We start from the raw sequence: 26736 nt of genomic DNA, 5'->3' as shown, positions 1-26736 counted from the left end.
AAATTGGTGAATATCCGAATCCCACGACGACACTTTAAAAAAAAGTTTAATTGATTTTTTTTTACCATTGAGTGATTGGGCCAAAAACGATATATAGCATGATATTGTGGACGAGTGATAAAACAAGGTACATGATTTGCATAGGTGACAAGAACAAGCCAATTTGATTTTGGTTCACGTCCGGAATCGGATCCAGCCCATTGGTGGGATAGAAAACATAAACTGCTCAACCTTTCAGAGGTATCGACTCTACCGAATGCCCATTCTAGCCTGTTTATCTATTCTCTGCCAGTCTATTTGTCTGTCCATTCAGCACGGGGCTTCAAAATCAGGTCACCACTGTTTTTAAGCGGTGAAGCCGCTTCAATAAATCTATTTAAATCATTCACTAATTAATAATTTAAATAAATAATTTAAACATTCAATAATTTAAATAAATCTTCATTGGCTTTGTCTGCCAATCAAAATGAAGAAGAAGAACCTCGAACCCACCGTGTTTAATTCTAAAGGGTTTCAAAGGGTAATTCCAATTGGTTCTAAGGGTTAAATCTGAAGGTTTATAAAGCGTATATTTGATTGTTTGATTTGACAGTATAAAGGTACTGTTTGTGTTTCTAAAGCATATGTTTGATAGGTACTGTTTGTGTTTCTCCTGTAATAATTATGACTGCGTATGTCTTGTGGTACGGGCACCATCTTGGAAAAACCGAAAAACTTTGCACTTCTAGTTCTCCGAAAGTGCTGCATAGAAACAAATTGAGACATGGCTCATTGTAAAGAATTCTCCATGCGGAATAACATATTGTCACGTCTCTGGCAATTAATATCAGCCGAGACGGATGGTCGAACCAGATTTTACTGTGAGGGGACCTCCCGATGATGACGGTTATTTTTGGCGAGCATGGGAATGAAGAGATGCGAGATGTTTACCTGGTTTATTCCGAACACACGGGTTTATTCCGAAACCACAACAAATAGACACTCCAGTAAAATGCAACACAATGGTTTAATGAAAATAAAACGCAGACGAAATAAACGTTTTGGTAAAACTAAATCCCTTCTGTGTGACGCCTCCACACACTGATTCGCACAACACACACTGGGGAAAATAAAATGAAAATGAAATCCCTTTGCGTGCCGGCACTTATCTGTGTCCCAAATGGCCCTTTTGAGATTGGTGGTGGTGACAATGTTCAAAGCCTTCCTCGTGGGAAGATCAAAATGGCGGCAGCGCCATGTGTCGAAGGCGCTCGCCATCGAGCCTGTGGCAAGCTCGTGAGGACGGCCTCCTTTCTCCTCCACTGCCTTGCTCGCAGCCTCCTCCGCCTCCAAAGAGCACCACAGCCAAAACCTCCTTCACGCTGGTCCAGAAAAACCCCTCTTACTCGCCCCTCTTACTCTTACCCCTCTTACTTACTTAATCATTCATTATACCAAGATAATTAGCACACCGCTCTTTCAGCACACGAAACAAAGATGGCGGAGCCTTCTGCTCCGATCCTGAGCAGCAGACGTGCACTCTTCTTCCTCACTCCTGAGGGTCAATCGTCGAACGTCCCTCTCGGTTCGCCCCACCCACATCCTACAGGCCAATCACACACCTCGGGGTGTGGCCTGCCGGCCTGCTTCTCCGCCCATTGATTCTCCGCCTCGACTGGGCGGGTATTTTGCCTTATTAGGTCCATGAGGGCGGGCTCAGTTTGGCCGGGATCACATCGCCAGTCCTGCTTGGCTTTTGCCAGGGTTGTTGTCATTTTAGGGATGGTTTACATGGCCGGCCGTGTCAGCAAAAACGTTCAGGAAAATTTACAGAGGGTGTGACGCAAAGTGGAAAACTAGTCTTAAACCCGAGAGATAATTAGCACGTCACCACCCCTCGTGTGATGAACATTTAAACAACCTTCAGCTACGTTTTCCCTACTTATTACATCGAAATTCTCCTGCTCGTCACACGGTCCATGCTACTTCCAATACAATTCTACCTCTCCTAAGGTAAAATTGGAGAAAGAGGTTTTGGATTCGTTAAAAAAGCAAAGAATGTCTTCTCTGCAAAAGAGGTACAAGCATGTGATATTCTTCCTGTGTCTTCATTTCACTTTCTGGGAGATGGAACAGCTCGTGGTAGAGCCAGATAGAACGCAGAACTGAACACGGTGGAAAATACAGATAGTAAGCAGTGCAGAGGGACACACCGGAGAGACACATGGAAGAAGGACGAGAGCAAAGGGATCGGGAAATTATCCTGCATCTGAATTTATCTTATCTATTTCTGATGGGATGAACGATGCTTTTTCTTATGACTTGCAGGCCCCACATCACCTGAAGGAGATTACATCATAGATGTGTGATTACAATGAACAAATAATGTGTAATCTGGGACAGATGATGGTTGTGTGTCAGAAATCTCACCAAAAATAATGGGGAAAACCCCTTGATGCAAAGTTGAGGGGGCTCCCTCATTACTTCCACTGCTTTTTCTTTTCTTTTTTTTCCCCCAATTAACACTTTGATGCCCATCACTGCCCCCCACCCCCTTCTGCTCCCTCATTCATTGTACCTCAAAGTTTGTCCTTCAAATTCTTAACACTCGACTAGATTCAATTGTGGTGTGTCGATGTAATTGTTTACCTATTCCCCTTTTATCATCCGTCTTTGTGAATGTGTTCCTTTCTTTGCTATCCCGATAAACAGATATAATAATTGTACATCACGACACACCAATATCATTTATGAATGCTTCCAATGAAATGCACCTCTTTATATCAACTTCATTGAATTCAAGAAGGAATTTGATCATGTTCAGAAAGCAAGCCTGTGGAAATTTCTGAGATCTTATGGAATTCCACAGAAGATGATCACTCTAATACGCAAATTATATGAACACTTTGAATGCAGTGTCATCCTGAACACCTCCTTATCACAGTGGTTCCCGGTAGAGCCTGGAGTTCGCCAAGGTTGTATTATATCACCTATCCACTTTCTGATTACTATCGACTGGATCATGAGGAACACCACATCAGATAGACCTAGAAGCATCCAGTGGACCGTTTCCACCCAACATGAAGGTCTGGAGTATGCTGACGATTTAGCTGTTTTGTCATCAAGGGACACGCATTTGCAAGGACAAACTGATAGGCCAGCTAGCTTTACCAGAAGGAAAATTCTTAATGTCAATACCACCAAGACCAATGTGATGAGCATCAACACCGTACCTCCTGCATCCATCTTGCTGTAATTCACCAAATGTCCCTCTGTCCGTTCGAAGGTACTGCAAAAACGGCTCAACCCATCGCAACGATATTTTGGGTGGGTATTCCTGGGACCCCTGGGAGTAAAATAGCTATATTGTTTTTCCAAGTTTTCCAATTTTCCAGTTTTTCCAAACACGATCGAATAATATTTACCGATGTGAACAGTGATGTGGCTTTTATTGAAATGCTACAAATACTGTTTAGATTTTGATGTCAATTATGAACCTGCCGCAAATGCGGAAGTGGACAGATGACGGCAATGCGCGGTTTTGATAATATCCAAATACAACCGTCATTCAATCATAATGTTAAATCGTTAAACGTTAATCGTGTTAATAGTTTTGTAAAAATATCAATTGATGATTGGAATTGAGTGAATACAATTACGATTTTGAATTTGTAATTGTGTTCACCCAACCGTACGGAACTTCACATCAGGATTTAAATATTTGTTTATGTCACTAATGTTGTTAAAAGTTTATTTTTTATATCAATGCTATTTCATTTGTGATTGGAGTTATGCTGTTTGGAATGAAAAAAGAGATATCGATTTCAAGTGAATGACGAAATGCCGTGTCGGTTTCTCCTTTCTAAACGTGAATTCGCGGATCGCCATATGCAGATTCGCCATTGACTGGGTATGGAACAAACGTACCCGTTTGTTTGCCAACAAATACGTTTTTCATGGAAGTCCTTCACGAACTTGCTGTCCATGTCTGACGTGCTACAGGAATGTGGAATTTATTGGTTTCATGCTTTAGCATTCGCCGTTTCTGTATTGTCTGTTTGCTTCTAGCCTCCCACCCGTGCACAGCACGGATACCCCACTAGTTACTGTAAATGGAGAAGCCCAAGAGACGAGATGAGTTTACATACTTAGACAGACAGACAGACAGCAAGGACAATGGGGCCAAGAAAGACATCGAGGCAAGACTCAGCAAAGCTTGTAATGTATTCGCTTTACTCCATTCTATCTGGAATTCGAAGCAGTACTGCCTGAAGACAAAGATAAGACTTTAAAACAGCAATGCCAAGTCTGTTCTTCTGTGTCGTTCTGAGTGCTGGTTCTGAGTGCTGAGGTACTTAAGTCAGATGTGGGAAAGGTGGAATCTTTCCACAATGGATGGCTTTGGCAAATCTGCGGCATCGTCTGGCAAAATAAGACATCCAACAAAGAATTGTATGAAAAAACCGGTTACTACAGCATTGCCCTTGAAATTAAGTGTCACGGCCTACAATGGCTTGGCTACGTGCTTTGAATGTCTCCTGACTGAATCCCCAATGTTGCTTTCGGATGGACAGGGCCAGGAAGGAGGGAAACGGGCAGGTCAAAAACAACTTGGCATAGGACTGTGGTAACTGATCTGGAGGGGTTGGTTCTTTCATGCTGTGAGGCACAGAATATAGGTCAGGATCGTGACAAATGACGAAAGCTTGCAGCAGTCTTATTCCATTGATGTTGAGTAACCTGCTCATGTGGACCTCTTAATACACCCGATCCCCTCCTCTCCTAAACTCCCCGCTCACCCCTCCCTTCCTGAACTCCCACCTCCCCCTTCCCTTCAAAACTCCCACCTTCCCCCTCCCCTTCAAATCTCCCCATCCTCCCTCCTCTTCAAAAGTCGCCCTTCCTGTCCCCTTCAAATATCCCCACCCTCATTTTTTCTTCAATTATCCCCTCTCACCCCTCCTCCTCAAAGCTGCCTCCTCCCCACTTCCTCTCACTTCCAACTCATACCTCCACCTCCTCCAACCTTCTACTTTGCTCTCCCCCCCCCCCCCCCTCAAACAACACCTCACTGTACCTCATCCCATCACCAACAAACATTTTGTTCTCCTCATCCTTCCCTTTCTCTGAGCTCTTCTGCAATCTCTGACACACGATCAACAGCTCTCCCGCCCTCCTCCTCCTATTCCTCCTCTTACCCTACCACTCCCCGGTCCTGTATCCGATGCTCCCCCTCCCTCTTCCTTAACGGTATGGACCTCAAACATCCGGGGCCTTCACTCAAACCTGATTGATCTCTCCATACAGGTCTCCATACAGGACAAACCAGACTTAATCTGCTTAACAGAAACTTTCCTCTTTCAAGATGTCTCTAATTCCTTAATATATCTTCCTGGTTATTCCCCCCTCAGGTGTGATAGACCTGAGTCTCGTCTGTGTGGTGGGGTTGCTATCTTTATCAAAACCCTCTTCCTCACTTTCCCTGGACTACACTCTCACCACCTCACCCCCAGGAGTACCTCCGGCTTCAGCTTCCCCTCTGTGCCCACTTTTTGTTCATATGTGTGTTGTACCATCCACCAAACGATGATGACTCCACTTACATCATCTCGCTGCCTGACAACATGGACCAACTTCTATCCACGCATCCCAACTCTCTCTTCCTCATTTGTGGCGACTTCAACTGCCATCGTGCCAGCTGCCTGGGTGTGGATACATCTCGCACAAGTCACGGCACCTCAGTAAAGGACTTCGGCGACTCATTGGGACTAACTCAATCTGTCAATTTCCCGACCCGGATCTCGGTCAACGGAGCATCTTCTCTTCGAGACTTGGTTATGACTAACTTCCCTGCAAATATCTGCTGTTCTTCTTCTGTTCCAATCGGTTCATCAGATCATTTGCTTGTTAAGGTGGACATGTCTCTGGCTATTCCCAGAGAGCATCCATCAATCATCTGGACTGCCTCTGACATCAACTCGTCCTCGGAATTCTTCCAAAGTAAAGTGCTCTCTCTCATGCACAGATTTATCCCATCTCGTCTTCAGTTGTCATACCCTTCCTCCCATCCATGGTACACTGAATCTCGTGGTGAGGCAGTTGCCCTGAAACAACTTGCCTTCGCATCATGGAAGGCAAATCCAACTGAAGGTAATCTCAGTTCCTTTCACAGAGCTCGAAAAATGTGTGTGTCTACCATCAGGAGAGCCAGGAAACAATATCTCTCTACTCTCCAGATTGGACTCTCAAACCTGTCTCCCTCCTCCAAATTCTGGTGGCGTCTGGTCAAATCTGTTTCTGATGTTTGTTCTTCCCCCTTACCTCAAATGGCTACACAGCTGACACTGCACGTGAAAAAGCTGAATGCCTCAACTCTGTGTTTGCATCCAAATCATGTGTCCCAAACCCATCTCTCTCTGTACCTACCTTACCCAGCCGAACGCAGCCACTCCTGGACTCTGTGGCCTTCTCTTCTGACAAGGAGGAGAAGTTTCTGGGAAACCTTGACTGATTCTACAACTGGACCAGACGGATTGAGCCCATGTGTCCTAAAATCCTTCTCTGCCGCTTGATCTCACCCTCTCTCTGTTCTCTTTGCCCTCTCTTTTGCTCAAGGTCATCTTCCATCTTCTTGGAAAACGGCTAACATTACTGCTTTGCACAAAAAAGGTGCAAAAACAGATCCTTGCAACCACAGGCAATCAGCCTGCTCCCAATTATCAGCAACGTCTTGGAATCCATCATTGCTCCTGTATAAAATCCTTCCTCTTCTCAAATGGCTTTATCTGTGATCATCAATTTGGATTCAGACCAGGTGATTCCACTCTGGATGTGCTGCTTCTGATGTATCACCAATGGATGGAGGTCCCTCAATGCCAAACAGGAAATCAAAGCTGTCTCCCTTGACACATCTCGTGCCTTCGATATGGTCTTGCACCCTGCCCTGCTCACCAAACTCTCCTCCTATGGTATCCATGGAAACTGCCACGCATGGCTTGCGGAGGGTGGGGAGATTTGAAGGGGAGGGTGGAGTTTATGAGGGGAGGGGTTTGGGGGAGTTTAGGAGGGAAGGGGCAAGGGGGGGGGATTTGAAAGGGATGGGAGATGGGGGAGGAGATTTGGAGGGGAGGGGTGAGGGGCGAGGGGGGGAGTTTTTGAGGGGAGGGGTTTGGGAGGGAAGGGGCAAGGGGGGGGATTTGAAAGGGATGGGTGATGGGGAAGATTTGGAGGGGAGGAGCAAGGGGGGAGATTTGAAAGGGATGGGTGAAGGGGAAGATTTGGAGGGGAGGGGCAAGAGGGAGATTTGAAAGGGATGGGTGATGGGGAAGATTTGGAGGGGAGGGGTGAGATTGGATTTTAGAAAGTGTACGATTAATGGGAAACGAACATTTATTGCAAAATTAGTTTCTTGTGACCTTCGAGTCAAAGATACGTTTAAGGATGCTGGAGTGAGGGGGGGGGGGGGGGGGGTGGGAGTGCAGGGGAGTTTAGGGAATGCATGAAAGAGGAACTGTAAGAGATGGAATTTTTGTTTTGGAATGAATAGATTTGGTGAGCAAGTTGAAAAGCACCCTTTTAAAGAAGAACAAGAAGAAAAAGGTGTTATAATATATGAAAGAATACAACACTTCAGGGGAAATGTAAACATTTTTAAATTGAACAGTGAAAACTATCTGGGGAAATGGGGGGGGGGAACACATGGTCGAAGAACAAACGAATGAATAAGAACAACTAATAAGAACAAAGAAGGAATTTTTTTGTTGTTGAGATGTTAAACAAGGAAGTATGGGGGTGAAAAGACTGGGAAAAATTGAGAACGAAAGTAAATGGACCACAATCAACCGCTGAGAGAAACAAAGCGTCAAGGTAGGAAACAAAGTACGAGGTCGCAAAAAACGCGGCACGAAATATGACGATTTTTTATACAGTATGAAAGAATAACACCGAGAATCTTCCTTGGGACACACTATAGGTACACACAAAGATAAATACAGTTTCGACAAAAATACAATTGTGAACAATTACTTAACTTCGAAAGTGTGGAGAGCGTGTGCAGCTTCAAAAAACCGTGCCCTCGCCGACAAAGATCTCGAGATCTGAATCCACGGAATACCACTTCAACCAGGCAAGTCAAAATATTCATCATCGTTTGCAAATATTTGATCCATAACAAAGGACGCAACGACTGCTTTTTGCAATATTATATCAAAATAATACCACCAACTCTGTCAACGAATACAAGGAACTTTGAGGAGGCCATTTCTCCCATAATGCCTGCTCTCAATGAACACCACATTAATTAAATTAAACAGTTCATGTACTTATCACTGGGAAGGTGTTGGGTGTTGAGGTGGTGTTGGGGTGGTGTTGCGGTGGTGTTGGTGTGTATGGAGATGAGAACATTGTGGAGGAGGTGCAGAAACATCACCAGGGTATGAACAAACATCTGTTACGGGTACATCGCCTGGTAACAGGTGGCCTCTCTTGGGCTGCTTCCTGACCTAACGCCCTGAAGCCGACGAATCGCAGACAACTCCGAGACCAGACGGGTTGCTAAGCAACCACGGCCGCCATCTAAGGTGATTAAAATCTGGAAGAGTCCCTGTGGCTAACTTTCACTTTACTTTCCCAGTGATTAATTAGTTAAGTCAGCGAGGGATTATGCTCTCGGCTCCTACCTTTATCTTTTTATTACAAACGGACGAGCGAAACCGTGGGTGGGATGCCGGCTAGACTAGCATAGTGAATCAGTGGGGTACATCCTTCCTTCTATGTATAGTATGCAACGTCTAACCAATGAAGGAAAGAGACAATCGAGCAGGTTTGGAAACAACAAATCTTGCATGAAACAGGCAGTGTCACATAAGAAACAGTCCTATCCCGAGCATTCAATGAAACCCCCTTGTACAACCCGCTTTAAACAAAATACAGTTAGGCACCACGTTCATCCGGGGTAATTAGAAAGAAAAGGGGACATACATACTGTAAAGGAAGAAGTCCGGGCGTGTTGGTGACCCCTTCCTCTCCCTCATGTAAACAGGCTTGGCCCCTTAGGGCTCAACGAGATGTCGATGCAGGTGGATGTGTGGTGCAAGTGAGAGGTGTGCTGTCGTGGACTGTATTGTGTGGTGTTTAGCTTTGAAAAGAAATGTTGGAGTTCTTGTGTCGTTCATTGATGCTCCACAACAGGTGAGCCCTGAGGTGTATGCGGTGCAAATTGCAAGGTTATATAGTGCATGTGCAAAAGGCATGTAAGATGTCAGTCTTACCGGGATGAGGTCATTGCCTGTTCTGCTTGGCAGTTTGGGGAGCACCGTGTGTGGCGCCTTTTGCGTTACCATGATTTGAGGGGGGGAAAAGATTTACGAGGATGTGAGGAGCTTTTGTGTTACCCGGATGTGAGGAGATATGGTGAGATGATGTGATTTGAGAAGTGGCGTTCGAATCCGGGTGTCGGGAAATAAGGGTTTAAGAATGGGTGCTTGAAAATGGCGGTCAGTTCAAGTGCAGGTGTCGGTACATTAGACTTTGGAAATGAGGTTCGATTACGGAGAGGAAAAATGAGGGTTTGGGAAAGAGGCAGAGAACAATGGGGAAGGTTCGAACCACAATCACAATGCTATCTCCCTTTCCCCTGGTACGAGGATGGGTAACCTAACAAAGCAATCACTGTGGAAATATCTGAACTCCTGGGTTATTTTATGTGTTGGACATAACTCCGTGGGGTCTTTTCTAAATCTGAAACATATCGATTGCACATTCACTCGTCTGTCCGCCCATCTTTACTAAATCATTGGTTTTTATTTCTTATTTTGTACACCTTTGCCCACATTGTTACATTTTACGTGATGTTTAGTGGAGGGGACATTATTTTGTCAAATGTTGAAATGGAGAATGCATATGATATCCGGTTTCGCATATTTGTACTCAGTTGTGGATGAAGAGTTCTGTTATTTTGCAGGATGCAACATGAAAGAGACCAGAAAACAAAGGAAGCAAAGAGGAACGAGTCTTCATCATCCAAAAAAAAGTAAACCGAATTGTTGAAGCGTGTGCAGTAAATAATTTTATTTTCCTCCTCTTGACTTTTTATCTACCTCCTTTTGATTTTGGATATTTATCTACCTCAACAAATGTTGGCTTTTGCTTCCGGTTCTGCCGTCAGGGTAGCTCTCCACTTCATCAGTTAAGTATTTTTCCCTTTTGTGATTTTGTCAAATCTCTGCTGTTTATTTTACTGTGTATGTGTCGTGTCCACTGTGTGGTTTTAGTTAGATCTCGGTTTGTAAATCGTGCATACCTGTGTGTAATCGTCGTTTTGTTCGAGCCGCGTTTGGGGCCTGGTCACTCGAGGCTTCCCTTTTCTCCTTGGTGGTCGTTTGTTGTCTATTTACTATTTCACTGTATTCATTTTTTCTGTCTTTCTTTTCACCACATACTTACCCCGAACATCTTACCCTTTGTTTAAAGGTTTTATACAAAAAAAAACCTCAAACAAACAAAAAAAATCTTTATAATAATTCCCTTCTCTCCTCGTGGCTCCTCCTCCCCCGACCACGACCACGTGTTATCTCCCCTTGCCCATTTTCTCTCCTTCTTTCATATCTCAATCCTCTCCGGCCAACACCTTTCCAATTCTAGTTTTCACCATACTTCTTCACCCTTTCTCCTTTTCCTCAGATCCACTTTCACCTAACCTTCAAAATATATATGTATATATTTTGATGTTAGCATTTTGATGTCGTCAAAATCCAAGATGGCCGCCACCATATATATGTCTGAACCTTGTGAGTGAAATATATATATATATATCATATATATATATATATATATATATATATATATATATATATATATGTATATATATATGTATATGTATATATATATGTATATATATATATATATATATATATATATATATATATATATATATATATATATATATATATATATATATATATATATATATATATATATATATATATGTATATATATATATATGTATATATATATATATATATATATATATATATATATATATATATACATAGATATATATATATATAGATATATATATTTATATATACATAGATATATATATATATATAGATATATATATATATAGATATATATATATATATAGATATATATATATATAGATATATATATATATATATATTAACGAAGAATTTAAAAGGAGATCCCTCCTCTTGTACTAACACAATTGCTCATACACCTTCCTGTTCCTTCATTCTCTGCTCAACCTGGCATCAATCTCCTATTCTGTTCCTCGTTCTGAACGTGTTCTGGAATCCTTCATCCCCCTTAGCCTCCATGCCCTCACTTCAGGGAATTTCCCAGATAGTTTTCACGTTTTGTTTTAAAATGTTTAAACTTTCCCCTGCAGTGTTTTACTCTGTTGTATGTTTTAACAATGTTGTATGTTATTTTCTTCTTCCTCTTTAAAAGGCTTTCTTCAATTTGCTCATCAAATCTCTCCTTTTCAAAACAAAATTTAATCTCTTACAGTTTTTCCTTTCTACATTCTCCAAACTCTGCTGCATTCCACCCTCCCTTCCCCGAATGTTTTCAAACGGATCTCTGACTTGAAAATCACAAGAAACTCATTTTGCAATAAATGTTCGTTTTCCATGAATCGTCCAACACTTTCGAAAATCCCAACTCACCTCTCCCCTCCGAAACTCCCACCTCACCCCTCCCGTACAAATCTCTCACCTCGCCCCTCCCCTTCCAATCTCCCCTCCTCCCCCCTCTTCAAAACCCCCCCTCCCTCCTCCCCTTCAAATCTCCCCACCCTCCTTTTTGTCCCCCGTCGCATCGCGGAGCAAACGGGGGACTATGGTTTTCCCCTCTGTCCGTGTGTCCGTCCGCCCGTGCGTGCTTGCTTGCGTATGTGTGTGCGTGCGTAAGCGAAGGACCGAATTCTAATTTGGTGTGTGGGTGCAACCCACATCAAAATCCAAGATGGCCGCCCCCATGTATGTCTGACGCCATGAATGCCTGAACCTTGTGAGCGGAATATCTTGAAAAATAAGCGAAGTACCAACTTCTAATCTGGTATGTGGGTGTATCTAGGCATAAGGTAGAATGCTATTGAAAATTGGGTCACCACGTAAAAATCCAAGATGGCCGCCACCATATATATGTCTGAACCTTGAGCGAAATATCTTGAAAAATAAACGAACTACCAACTTCTAATCTGGTGTGTGGGTGTATCTAGGCATCTATCTATAATTCCAGTAATCTCTGTGTGTATGTTTGTATGTTTGTATGTTTGTATGTCTGTATGTCTGTGACCGCTGTTTCTCGACAACCACGGGTCCGATATACTTTAAACTTGCCAGGTATATTGCTGGGGACCCGAGGATGTGCCTTTTCAAGGTTTCATATTAATCGGAGAAGTAGTTACCGAGCTATGTCCAAAAAACGATTCAACCAATCAGAGAGCAGCGAGCTATCACGTGTGCCGAACGTGGCGAACAGACTCTGCCTCGGACGGCACATTTGAGAGCGTATTCATTTATTTCACGTTGGAAAACTATGTTGCCGTTAAACTATGTTTTAAAACTAATTAAAACTAATTTGCGATTCATTCGCTTTCCTGCGCGTTTGTGCACGCGATGGCGATTTCTTTACCAAACTCCGCAAGCCATTCGCTTTGGACCAAACCATTTCATGTAAATAGAGGGGGGGGGGGGGATTGTCACCGTACTCGCAAGCCGTTCGCTTTGGACCAAACCATTTCATGTAAATAGAGGGGGGGGATTGTCACCGTACTCGCAAGCCGTTCGCTTTGGACCAAACCATTTCATGTAAATAGAGGGGGGGGATTGTCACCGTACTCGCAAGCCGTTCGCTTTGGCTTTGCGAATGGACCAAACCATTTCATGTAAATAGAGGGGGGGGGGATATAATTTTAGATATATATATAGTACGGGCATGCCCTAGTAAGGAAGAATGCTGTTGAAAATTGGGGTGCCACGTCAAAATCCAAGATGGCCGCCACCATATATATGTCTGAACCTTGTGAGCGAAATATCTTGAAAAATAAACGAACTACTAACTTCTAATCTGATGTGTGGGTGTATCTACGCATAAGGAAGAACGCTATTGAATATTGTGTCGCCACGTCAAAATCCAAGATGGCCGCCACCATGTATATGTCTGAACCTTGTGAGCGAAATATCTTGAAAACTAAACGAACTACTAACTTCTAATCTGGTGTGTGGGTGTATCTAGGCATAAGGAAGAACGCTATTGCAAATTGGGTCGCCACGTCAATATCCAAGATGGCCGCCTTGCGTCTTCCATTTTGTCAACTCGCATCACTTCACCGATGGGGGACCGAGGCGGAACGCTTGTTTCTTCAATTCTCCCCTCTCACCCCACCTCCTCAAAGCTGCCTCCTCCCCGCTTCCTCTCCCTTCCAAATCATACGTCCACCTCCTCCAACCTTCTACCTCACACTGCTCCCCCCCCCCCCCCGCCTCAAACAATGCCTCACTGTGCCTCATCCCACCACCATCAAACCTTTTGTTCTCCTCATCCTTCCCTTTCTCCTAGCTCTTCTGCGATCTCTGACACTATCAACATCTCTCCCTAACTCCTCCACTTCCTCGTCTTTTTCAATCTCCGACTTTATTCCTGAAATTCCTTGTCGTGTCCACTTGTTTTATCCCGTGTACCCCTTCCCATTTCCCCCAGCCCCTCCCTTCCACAGATCTACCGACGTCCCTGTTCTCTCCCGTTGTTGTGCTTGTGTGCTTTCCTCTCTCTCCCCCTCTTGTCTCCCGCTCCCTTTATTGTATGCTTTGTGTATCCGTACATGTTTTAGTGTTTCATGTGTCAGCTCTTGCACGAGCTTCGATTCTGTATACAAAAAAAATAAAAATACAAGTGGTGCACCACCCATCTCATGTCACCCTCCACCCTTTCCTCAACATTTTTTCTTTCCCCATGAACCCTCTTTTCATTATACCCTTCACTTCCAGTGTCCTGCGTTTACCCCCCTGCCCCCTCTCTCTCTCTATCTCCCTTCCCTCTTCCTGTTCATTCTTTCCCCTACTTGTGTACAACTGTGGCCCTCTATCACCTTTCCCTTCCATTTGACCTTTGATTTTACAAGCAAATTTTTAGCTCACCTGGAACGAAGTTCCGGGGAGCTTATGCGATGGCTTGTCATCAGTCCGTCCATCCGTCAGCACTTGCAATTTCTTCTGTGAAACCGCTGAAGGGAGTGTGACCAAATTTGCCGCAAATGATATTTATGTTGTGACTAAAGTTTGTTCAGGGCATGAAAAAAATTGGGGTCGAAGGCAGTCTACCGGGAGTCAAAGTGGATCCATGTTTGACCCCCCCCCCCTCCCCCCCCAAAAATAGGAATTTGCTTTTTCCCTCTGAAACTATGCACACTATTTCGATGAGACTTGACTACAACCTTCATCCCCTTTGATGTACCGAAGTTTGTTGATGGCACTAATAAAATCGAAGTCTAAGGGGGTCTACGGTGAGTCATCGTGGGTCCAGGTTTGGCCCCCCCCAAATAGGAATTTGCTTTTATCTCAGAATCCTCACCCACAATTGGGATGAAACTTGACCACAACCTTCACCACCCATGATGTACCAAAGTTTGGTTATGGCATTAAAAAAAAAAATCGGGATTTAAGGTCGTCAACTTTGTCAAATTTCTAAAATCCTCAATGTTCATCAGATTGACTTGAAATTTGAAGAGGATTTGCATACCAGGTCACTGAGTTCAACCACCAATTATTTTTGAGGTCATCATTGGCCAGCAACTTATTTTAGGGATTTCGCAAGTATTGTGCCATGCATGACATATTTGTTGTTTGTTTGAAGTCTTATGATTATGTTCGTATGATTGTACATGCTGTCCTGTCTTCTCGCAACCATTTTCGGGAAGTTTCGGGTGCTCACGAGGAGGGAAGTGTCGTTGAAGCTGAAGGGAAAGGTGTATGCTGCATGTGTGAGAAGTGTTATGATTTATGGGAGCGAGACATGGGCAATGAACGTAGAGCAGCAACAAAGGCTGGAAAGGTTGAAAATGTGAATGGTTCGGTGGATGTGTGGGGTATCGTTGAGAGAGAGGAAGACAAATGATGAATTGCGAAAGATGATGGGAATAGAGCCTGTGATGGTTGCTGTGAAGAGAAACAGGTTGAGATGGTTTGGTCATGTGCTGAGGAAGGATGAAAGTGAATGGTTGAGAAGAGTGATGGAAATGAATGTAGAAGGAAGTGGAGGACGGGGAAGACCGAGAAAGACTTGGTTAAATATGGTGGAAGAAGAAATGCGGGCAAGGGGGTTAACAAGGGGAGATGCAGAAAATAGGGCAAAATGGAGAAGATTGTCATGGGGACCGCAATGCTAACCCCCGCTCGAGCAGGGAAAATGGCCTTAAAATGCCTGTTGTTCTTTGTTGTATATTGTCGTGTGATTCCCCTCGGTGAAGACCGGGAAATCACGAATAGCAATCGAGCGTTACTTCAAGGTGTTCGGTTTAAAAGCGGATTTTCTATCTCCACACAGGATGATTGAAGAAGAAGAATTACGAATCCATAAAATGGCATTACAAATCCATCGCCTGCTGAGATGTGGCAAGATCACTTCAACCTGCATAATGTAACTCAAACAGGAATGGGTTAAAAGGATTTATTTACGGAATCCGATAACAAGGAAGTGCGCCGGTTATCTAAATGTCCTAAAATGAAGTGCTCCCACACCAGACGTATAACACACACAAGGGGAGAATATATGAAAATAAAAGCGTCGTGTGTGTGTGTGTGTGTGTGTGTGTGTGTGTGTGTGTGTGTGTGTGTGTGTGTGTGTGTGTGTGTGTGTGTGTGTGTGTGTGTGTGTGTGTGTGTGTGTCTCCACATCACCTGAAGAAGGTTACATCATAGATGTGTGATTATAATGAACAGATAATGTGTAATCTGGGACAGATGATGGTTGTGTCAGAAATTTCACCAAAAATAATGGGGAAAACACCTTGATGCAAAGTTGAGGGGGCTCCTTCATTCCTTCCATTGCTTTTCTTTCCTTCCTTCATTCCTTCCATTTTTTTTCTTTTTGTATACAAGATCGAGGCTCGTGAAAGAGCTAACATTGATCACACAGAAAGACAAACCGACACATAAAACATATAACATGGGGAGCGGTAGGCAAGATGGGGCGAGAGGGGGAGGAACACAAACACTACATCTGAGAGCAGGGACATCGAGAGATCTGTGGGAGGGAGAGGGCTTTGGGGGAGAAAGCATGGGAAGGGGGGATGGGAGAGGTATACAGCATATGGACACTGCCGGGACTTCCAGGAAAGAAGTTGGAATTTCAAACAAGGTGGATCTGGGGTGAATTAGTGGGGGTAGAAAAGATCAAGGTTTTGGATGGGGAAAGATAAAAGATTGTGGTGAACAGCTGTTTTAAAGACCTGGAGGGAGGAGTGGGATTGAAGGGAGTGTGGGAGTTTGTTCCAGAGGCGGGAGAAAAGAGGAATGAAAGAGTGAAGGTGAGCAGAGAGCCGAGATTTCGGCAGTTTAACCATCAGAGGGTTGCTGGCAGGTCTTGTGCGACCTGTAGGAATATTTGGGGGACAGAGCCCAGAGAGAGCTGGGGGAGCAAGGCCGGAGAGGAGTCGGTAGAAGACAGAAAGACCACCTACCTGTCTGCGAAGAGTGAGTGAAAGGCCCTCGGAGATAGCTTCATCACGGGAGATTCCAATGAATCTGAAAGCTTTGGTTTCAACAGCGTGAAGCTGAGCTAGGTGTGAGGCAGGAGCACCGGCCCATAGGGGAGAACAGTATTCCATTGAGTTGCGGATGAAAGCCTTGTATGTGGTGAGGAGCTCAGGTGTGCCGAGGAAGGACTTCGCACGATGGAGGATGCCCAGTCGGCGACTGGCTTTGGAGGCCAGCTTGGAAATGTGGTTTTCCCAAGAAAGATCATGGCAGATAGTGAGACCCAAAAGCTTGAGCGACAGAACTTCTTGGAGAGGATTGTTGAGAAAGTAGATGGGAGGGTTGTCCAGTCGATCTTTTCGGAGAGACATAGTAAGAGTGTGAGATTTGTCAGGATTGAAAGACATGTTCCACTTGTATGACCAGTCTGTGCTTTTGTCCAGGTCTTCAGAGAGTGAGGCGGCTGCAGACTGCCGATCTGAGGGAAGAGGAATGGAGCGGCAGAGAGTGGAGTCATCAGCAAAGAGATAGAGAGGATTTTCCAGAGAGTCGGAGAGATCATTGATAAAGACCAGAAAAAGCACAGGGCCCAGAACACTGCCTTGGGGAACTCCAGCCTGAACAGGAAGGGGAGATGACAGAAATCCATTCAGGGCCACACGTTGTCTACGACCAGAGAGGAAGTCCGCAAGCCATGCATGGAGATTTCTATGGATACCATAGGAGGAGAGTTTGGTGAGCAGAGCTGGGTGCCAGACCGTATCGAAGGCACGTGATATGTCAAGGGAGACGGCTCTGATTTCCTGTTTGGCATTGAGGACCTCCATCCATTTTTGAAACAGCAGAAGCAGCATGTCCAGAGTAGAATGACCTGGTCTGAATCCAAATTGATGATCGGAGATCAAGCCATTGGAGAAGAGGAAGGATTTGATATCCGAAGCAATGATGGATTCCATGACTTTGCTGATAATTGGGAGCAGGCTGATTGGTCTGTAGTTGCAAGGATCTAGATAGAGCGGCAGGGCAGGATTTTAGTACCCGTGGGCTGATGCCGTCTGGTCCAGTTGCAGAATCAGAGTCGAGGTTTGACAAAAACTCCTCCACCTTGTCAGGAGAGAAGGACACAGAGTCCAGGAGTAGTTGGGTTCAACTGGGTAAGGTGGGAACAGAGAGAGATGGGTTTGGGACACAAGATTTTGAGGCAAAGACAGAGTTGAGGCATTCGGCTTTGTCACGTGCGGTGTCAACTATGTAGCCATTTGAGGTAAGGGAGGGGATGGAGGGGGAACAAACACCAGAAACGGATTTGACCAGACGCCACCAGGATTTGGAGGAAGGAGACAGGTTTGGGAGTTCATTCTTGAGTGTGGAGAGATAGTACTTCCTGGCACTATCCATTTGACCTCTGGGAGTAAAATAGGCTATATTGTTTTTCCAAGTTTTCCAATTTTCCAGTTTTCCAAACACGATGGATTAATATTTACTGATATGAACAGTGATGTGGCTTTTTTTGAAATGCTGCAAATACTGTTTAGATTTTGATGACAATTGTGAACCTGCCGCGAATGCTGAAGTGGACAGATGATGGCAATGTGCGGTTTGATAATATCCAAATACAGCCGTCATTCAATCGTAATGTTAAATCGTTAAACTTTAATCATGTTTATAGTTTTGTTCAAGTATCAATTGATGATTGGAATTGAGTGAATACAATAACGATTTTGAATTCGTAATTGGCATCCCCACCCCAACACCAAGACATTATCGCACTATCAACTTCCGTAAGGTAAACGCTCTTTCACCTTCCTCATTCTCATCCACCCTCTCTGAAAAAATGTCCACTTCTCCCTTCATTGACCTCCACACCCCTTCCGACCTCACTGACTACTACAACCACACTCTCTCCTCCTGCCTTGACCAGATTGCGCCTGTAAAAACCAAAACAGTTTCTTTCACCCATTCTGCTCCCTGGTTTACCCCTGAACTCCGCCTGATGAAAACTCGTGCTCGCCAACTTGAAAGACTCCGCAATAAAACAGGTCTCACAGTTCACTCCCAAGCCTACAAGGACCACCTACAACACTACAAAGATGCCCTCTCCCACGCCCGCTCCCCCTACTACTCTCAAATTATCCACTCTGGCTTCGGAAACCCAAAAGCGACTTCTCGACAATAAACAAACTCCTCCGCCCCCTGGACACCACCACCCAGTCATTCACAGAAGACAACTGCATCTCCTTCCTTTCTTTCTTCCAACACAAAATTGACAACATCTACAACAGCTTGACCACCGCCGCACCCGCTCCCCCTCCAACCACCTGCCCCCCCTTATCCTGCCTTCCCCTGTCTCAATTCTCCCCGGTCTCCCCTACTGACCTCTCTGAACTCATAGGAATGAAAACTGCCACCTGCACTCTTGACCCCATCCCCTCCAGCTTTGTCAAGGCCTCCCTCCCTGCTCTCTCTCCACTTATCATTGCAACAATAAACTCCTCCCTGTCTACAGGCATCGTCCCACCATCCCTCAAAATTGCTGCTGTTACCCCCATTCTAAAAAAACCTGGTCTAAACCCTGACACCCTAAACAACTTCAGACCCATCTCCAACCTACCCTTTCTGTCGAAAGTTTTGGAACGCGCTGTAGCCACTCAACTCAAACATCACCTCTCTGCCAATAACCTGTATGAAACATTCCAATCCGGATTCCGCTCCAACCACAGTACTGAAACTGCTCTCCTCAAAATCACCAACGACCTTCTCCTCTCCTCTGACGCTGGCAACCTCAACATTCTCGTCCTCCTCGACCTCAGCGCTGCCTTTGACACCATCGATCACACCATCCTCCTCACCCGACTTGAATCCACCTTTAACGTTACCGGCACTGCCCTCTCTTGGATTAAATCATACCTCTCTGATAGACGCCAGTTCATCCCCATCAATAACTGCAAATCCCCCACTGCTCCCCTCCCCCAAGGTGTCCCCCAAGGTTCAGTTCTTGGCCCCCTCCTCTTCATCCTTTACCTGTCCCCCCTCAGTCACTTAATCCGCCGTCATGGTCTCCAATTCCACTGCTTCGCCGATGACATCCAGCTTTTCATCTCCACCAAGTCCGTCTCCACCGACACCCACTCTATCCTGACAAACTGCATCTCTGAAATAAAATCCTGGCTTCAAATCAACTTCCTCAAACTTAACTGTAATAAATCTGAAATAATCATCATTGGGCCAAAAACGCTCACAAAATCCACCCATAACTTTGCCCTCAACATCGACGGTATCCCAGTATCCACCTCCCCTCTCATCCGGAATCTTGGCGTCATCTTTGACCAAACCCTCTCCTTCGACAAATACACTAAACAGATCACAAAGACAGCCTTCTTTCACCTGAAAAACATCGTCCGTCTCCGCTCATCCCTCTCCTCCACGGCTGCAGAAACCCTCATCCACGCCTTCATCACCTCCCGTCTGGACTACTGCAATAGCCTCCTCTATGGTTCACCCTCAACAATCACCAATAAACTCCAATACATTTAGAACTCCGCTGCCCGTCTACTCACCCATTCCCGGACCCGTGACCACATCACTCCCGTCCTTTACAAGCTTCACTGGCTCCCCATCTCCCAGAGAATCCAGTACAAAATCCTCCTCTTGACCTACAAAGCCCTCCATAACCTGGCCCCATCCTACCTGGCTGACCTCCTCTCCAGACACACTCCCACCCGCAACCTCCGCTCTGCTGGTACAAACCTCCTGACCCCCCCCATCCGGACCAAATTCAGATCCTGGGGGGACAGGGCCTTCTCCATCGCTGCTCCCACCCTCTGGAACTCACTACCTCACACCATCAGAGACTCCTCCTCACTCACCACATTCAAAACATCACTCAAGACCCACCTGTTCAGCACTGCATTCAACATTCAACCCACAGCATTTAACCCCTGACTATCACTTCTCCTTCTCCCTCCTTTTGCTTTAAATATTTCCCTATTGATTCTTGTCTTTTTGCACTTGTTGTTTTCATGTTTTGTTATGCATTGTGTTTTGCACTCTGTCAAAGCGCCTTTGGGCTTCATGAAAAGCGCTATACAAAATAAATGAATTATTATTATTATTATTAATTGTGTTCACCCAACCGTATGGAACTTCACATCAGGATTTAAGTGTTTGTTTTTGTCACGAATGTTGTTAGAAGTTTATTTTTTATATTAATGCTGTTTCATTTGTGATTGGAGTTATGCTGTTTGGAATGAAAAAGGAGATATCAAGTTCAAGTGAATGACGAAATGCCGTGACAGTTTCGACTTTCTGAACGTGATTTCGCGGATCGCCATATGCAGATTAACCATTGACTGGGTATTGGGGTGGCCAATTTTTATATCGTATTTGTTTTTTATTTTATGTTGCACACCGTCACATTTTAGGGGGTTAGATGACAAAATAAAGCATTAAAAATTTTAGAGCAATCCAACAAGATTAAGCGGTCTCCCAGAACCTCTAAAAGTACTGTGTGTGACAGCATTAGGTGAAATTTCTTGTGTCCATAACTTTGTTTCTTCTCAGATAATTCTTGTCAAATTTACACCAGCCTCCATGTGGACCAAGATCTTACTTTCCACATCGAATTCCAATTGGGCGGTGTATACACTAACAGATCGCTGTCTCCATCGATCTTTCCAAGGCCGTAAGACCTATCGGCTCAAAATCCTTTTTCCGGATCCATCAACTCGTCAGGCAATGATGATTGTCACTCCTGCTCTTATTGCAGCAGGAGTTGATGTCAATCGGTTGTCACTGTCACGGACCTCTCTCATGCAAGCTCGCAATGACTCACGCGAAACACTTGCAGCAACAGTACGACAGAACTTCCAACCAACAGTTCCACTTGTTGTGCATTTTGATGGCAAACTGCTGGCACATCTGGATGGAACCAAGTATGACTCTTTGGCAATTGTTGTATCTGGCATGGATGTTGAGAAACTACTTGGCATCCCCATACTGTCAGTTGGAACTGGAGCTCTCATGGGTCAAAAGGTGGTTGAGTTTGTGTGTGAGTGGATAGGTGTCGAGGAGCATCTGGCAGCCCTTTGTTTTGACACGACAGCAAGCAACACCGGAATTCATACAGGAGCTATCACTGGAGTGCAGCACTCGTTCAATCGACGGCTGCTTTCTTGCATGCCATCACCATATACAACAACAACAACATGCATTTTAAGGCCATTTTCCCTGCTAGAGCGGGGGTTAGCCTTGCTGTCCCCATGACAATCTTCTCCATTTCGCCCTATTTTCTGCATCTCCCCTTGTTAACCCCCTTGCCCGCATTTCTTCTTCCACCATCTTTAGCCAAGTCTTTCTTGGACTTCCCCGTCCTTTAAATCCTTCTCCATTCATTTCCATCACTCTTCTCAACCAGTCACTTTCCATCCTTCCTCAACACATGACCAAACCATCTCAACCTGTTTCTCTTCACAGCATTCATCACAGGCTCTATTCCCATCATCTTTCGCAATTCATCATTTGTCATCCTCTCTCTCAACGATACTCCACACATCCACCGAACCATTCGCATTTCCACCCTTTCCAGCCTTCGTTGCTGCTCTACATTCATTACCCATGTCTCGCTCCCATAAATCATAACACTTCTCACACATGCAGCATACACCTTTCCCTTCAGCTTCAACGACACTCCCCTCCTCGTCAGCACGCCACTCAGTTCCCAAGACTTCTTCCATGCACATCTCACTCTAGCAACCGTTGCCGAGTCTGATCCACCTTCTCCATTCAGCACGTCTCCGAGGTAGCAAAATGTTTTCACACCTTCCAGCTTCACGCCGTCTCCAGAATCCAACTCAACATTTCCTCCATCTGCAGCTCCCTCTGTGCACACCTTACATTTGAATGTAGCTGCCACACTGGTTAATGACCCTCTCAGACCACTACATTTTTGATGAACCCACTCAGCGCACATTGTACATTGAATGGAGTTCACTCCGACACCCTTCCTGCACACAGCACATGGCCACTTCCCAGTTCTTTCCACCTCACCACATGCTTTACCACTTGCCATCACCTTCGTCTTTCCTATATTCACCTTCAGACCTTTTGTCTCCATACATTCCTTCCACTTGTTCATCTTTTCCTTCATCACCATATATTTGAGATATATGCAGCCGCTGTGTTCGATACTTTGTTTACCTCAAAGGGACCAGAAATTGACCCTTTTCGTCGACTCAAGTCACAGTGGGATGTTATCGACAAGTCGAAGTTTGATGCACTTGATAGCGACGAGGCTGGTGCAGGTAGTTTGAGTGCATCAGAGAAAGCATGGCTGGAATCTTGACTTACTCTTGTTGTCCATAACCTTCAACAACACCTGGAGACTGTCCAACCTCGTGAAGACTACCTAGAGTTCACGAGACTCACACTTTGGCTCCTGGTAGAGGATAAGGACATTGGTACAGGATTTTGTGCTCATGGTGCTTATCACCGCGCGAGATGGATGGCAAAAGGGATTTATTGTCTTAAATCTTTGGATTTCTCCATCAATTCCACATGAGCAAGCACGAGATGCACTCATTGTGACAAATTTGTTTGTTTGTTAGTACAATCTATGCAAGCTTCTGGTTTGCAGCACCTTTGGCGACAGCTGCCCCTACAAATGACTTATTAATGCTGCAGCTGATCGAAGATTACCAACAAGTTGACAGCAAAATTGCCAGAGTCGCAGAAAATATAATGCGGCTGCACTTGTGGTACTTCAGTGAGGACCTTGCAGTACTGCCCTTGTTCAGCGAGTACAGCACTGATGAAGATAAGGGGGCTATCGTCAATGCTCTGCAGAGAGATCCATTCCCAGAAGATGTTCGACGTATGGCTCCAAACAAGATACCTGAGTTCCGGAACCTTTCTGTGGCACAGTTTGTCACACAGTGTTCGGTCAACCTCTTTGAGTCACTTCATTTGTCACAGGAGTTCCTGACGGCTGCAGTAGACACATGGTTCGAGCGTGATGACTACATTGCAGCGTGCAAGACTGTTCGTGCGCTGAAGGTGGTGAACGATTGTGCAGAACGTGCAGTCAAATTGTCTACTGACTTTAATGAAGTCCTTACCAAGAATGACCAGCAGCGCCAGCTCCTCTGCCAGGTCGTTGAGTATCACCGGAAGCTTCTGCCAACCAGTGCCACTAAAAATCAACTGGTCAAGAGCACCAAGTAACACTGATAGCCTGACTGCCCTGGCACCATTGTTTTGTTACAAAACAGATTTTGTTTTTAAACACTGTTTTTGTTTTTATTTGTGTTAAAAGAATGCAGTTTCACATTCACAATTATTTAAATAAAGTGTGTTTGATTTTGGACTCGATGATGTTGTTCATCGGGGACTTTGGGGGCCATTTGTAGGTCAATGGGGATGATATGTTTTTTAAATATGAAAGGACTTGTTAGATCAAGCTAAAATTTGGGTCCACATGGAGGCTGGTGTAGATTTGAAAAGAATTGGCCCAGAGAGAGAAAAGTTATGGACACCAGAAATATCAACGAATCCGGTCTTACAGAGTACTTTTAGATGGTTGTGGGAGACCACGTACTCTTGTTGGATTGCCCTAAGATTTTTAATGTGCTATATTTTCATCAAGTCACCTCAAGTGAGAGGATGTGCGATATAGAATTCATTTTAAATGTTAACTTTAATGACAATGACCTGAATGAATGAAATGTATGAATGAATTAATGACAAAAAATGACAATTTTTTAAATTTAATTTTTCGGGCCACCCTACTGGGTATGGAACAAACGTACCCGTTTTTTTGCCAATGGGTACGTTTTTCATGGAAGTCCTTCACGAACTTGCTGTCCATTTCTAACGTGCGACTGAAGGTGCTCCAGGAATGTGGAATTTATTGGTTTCATGCTTTAGCATTCGCCGTTTCTGTATTGTCTGTTTGCTTCTGGCCTCCCACCCGTGCACAGCACGGGTACCTCACTAGTTACTGTAAATGGAGAAGCCCGAGAAACGAGATGAGTTTACATAACTCGGCAGTCTCATCAGGAAAGACAATGGAGCCAAGAAAGACATCGAGGCAAGACTCAGCAAAGACTCCAATTCCTACTCTTACCCGACCCCTCCCCTGTCCTGTATCTGATGCTCCCCCTCCCTCTTCCTTGACGGTATGGACCTCAAACATCCGGGGCCTTCACTCAAACCTGATTCAGGTCTCCATACAGGACAAACCAGACTTAATCTGCTAACAGAAACTTGCCTCTTTCAAGATGTCTCTAATTCCTTAATATATCTTCCTGGTTATTCCCTCCTCAGGTGTGATAGACCTGAGTCTCGTCTGTGTGGTGGGGTTGCTATCTTTATCAAAACACTCTTCCTCACTTTCCCTGGACTTCACTCTCACCACCTCACCCCCAGGAGTACCTCCGGCCACGGCTTCCCCTCCGTACCCACTTTTTGTTCATATGTGTGTTGTACCATCAATCTGTGATGACTCCACTTACATCATCTCGCTGCCTGACAACATGGACCAACTTCTATCCACGCACCCCAACTCTCTCTTCCTCATTTGTGGCGACTTCAACTGTCATCATGCCAGCTGCCTGGGTATAGGTGCATCTCACACCAGTAATGGCACCTCAGCAAAGGACTTCTGTGACTCATTGGGACTAACACAATCTGTCAATTTCCCGACCCGGATCTCATTCAACGGAGCATCTTCTCTTCGAGACTTGGTTATGACTAACTTCCCTGCAAATATCTGCTGTTCTTCTTCTCCTCCAATCGGTTCGTCAGATCATTTGGTTGTTAAGGTGGACATGTCTCTGGCCATTCCCAGAGAGCATCCATCAATCATCTGGACTGCCTCTGACATCAACTCGTCCTCGGAATTCTTCCAAAGTAAAGTACTCTCTCTCATGCATAGATTTATCCCATCTCGTCTTCAGTTGTCATACCCTTCCTCCCATCCATCCATGGTACACTGAATCTCGTGGTGAGGCAGTTGCCCTGAAACAACTTTCCTTCGCATCATCGAAGGCAAATCCAACTGAAGGTAATCTCAGTTCCTTTCACAAAGCTCGAAAAATGTGTGTGTCTACCATCAGGAGAGCCAGGAAACAATATCTCTCTACTCTCCAGATTGGACTCTCAAACATGTCTCCGTCCTCCAAATCCTGGTGGTGTCTGGTCAAATCTGTTTCTGATGTTTGTTCTTACCTCAAACGGCTACACAGCTGACACTGCACGTGAAAAAGCTGAATGCCTCAACTCTGTGTTTGCATCCAAATCATGTGTCCCAAACCCATCTCTCTCTGTACCTACCTTACCCAGCCGAACGCAGCCGCTCCTGGACTATGTGGCCTTCTCTTCTGACAAGTTGGAGAAGTTTCTGCGAAACCTTGACTGATTCTGCACCTGGACCAGGCGGCACGAGCCCACGAGTCCTAAAATCCTTCTCTGCCGCTTGATCTCACCCTCTCTCTGTTCTCTTCACCCTCTCTTTTGCTCAAGTTCATCTTCCATCTTCCTGGAAAACAGCTAACATTACTGCTTCACACAAAAAAGTTGCAAAAACAGATCTTTGCAACTACAGACAATCAGCCTGCTCCAAATTATCAGCAAATTCTTGGAATCCATCATTGCTTCTGTATCAAATCCTTCCTCTTCTCCAATGGCTTCATCTCTGATCATCAATTTGGATTCAGACCAGGTCATTCTTCTCTGGATGTGCTGCTTCTGCTGTATTACCGGTGGATGGAGGTCCCTCAATGCCAAACAGGAAATCAAAGCTGTCTCCCTTGACATATCACGTGCCTTCGATACGGTCTTGCACCCTGCCCTGCTCAACAAACTCTCTTCCTATGGTATCCATGGAAACTTCCACGCATGGCTTGCAGACTTCCTCTCCGGTTGCAGTCAACATGTGGCCTTCAGCATCTGAAGAAAATAATTTTGTTTTCCTCCTCTTGACTTATTAAAGTTGTTTTTGGATATATCTACCGCAACAAATGTACAAGAAACTGACTTTTCAAGC

At 44.8% G+C, this 26736-nt stretch overlaps 1 protein-coding gene across 7 annotated transcripts in view; it reads left to right on the top strand.

Annotated features, from left to right (window-relative positions):
* The window catches only part of LOC137417945 (uncharacterized), a 168028-nt gene that overhangs the window by 116701 nt on the left and 24591 nt on the right, over positions 1-26736 (top strand). For 6 of the 7 annotated variants that reach the window (XR_013622476.1, XR_013622473.1, XR_013622472.1 and 3 more), the window contains exons 19-20: positions 9941-10009; positions 15547-15639. Coding sequence is in view for 2 of the 7 variants with exons in the window: in XM_078772233.1 (XP_078628359.1) it covers positions 9941-10009; positions 15547-15639 (162 nt within the window). In the remaining 5 variants the exon portion in view is untranslated. The remainder of the gene's footprint in view (positions 1-9940; positions 10010-15546; positions 15640-26736) is intronic. The other variant, XM_078772234.1, reaches the window with a different exon arrangement.

This window comes from Myxine glutinosa, chromosome 2 (genome assembly GCF_964187855.1).
Source record: "Myxine glutinosa chromosome 2, kmMyxGlut1.1, whole genome shotgun sequence".
Lineage (NCBI taxonomy): Eukaryota > Metazoa > Chordata > Myxini > Myxiniformes > Myxinidae > Myxine > Myxine glutinosa.
This window is presented reverse-complemented; position numbering and strand designations above follow the sequence as displayed.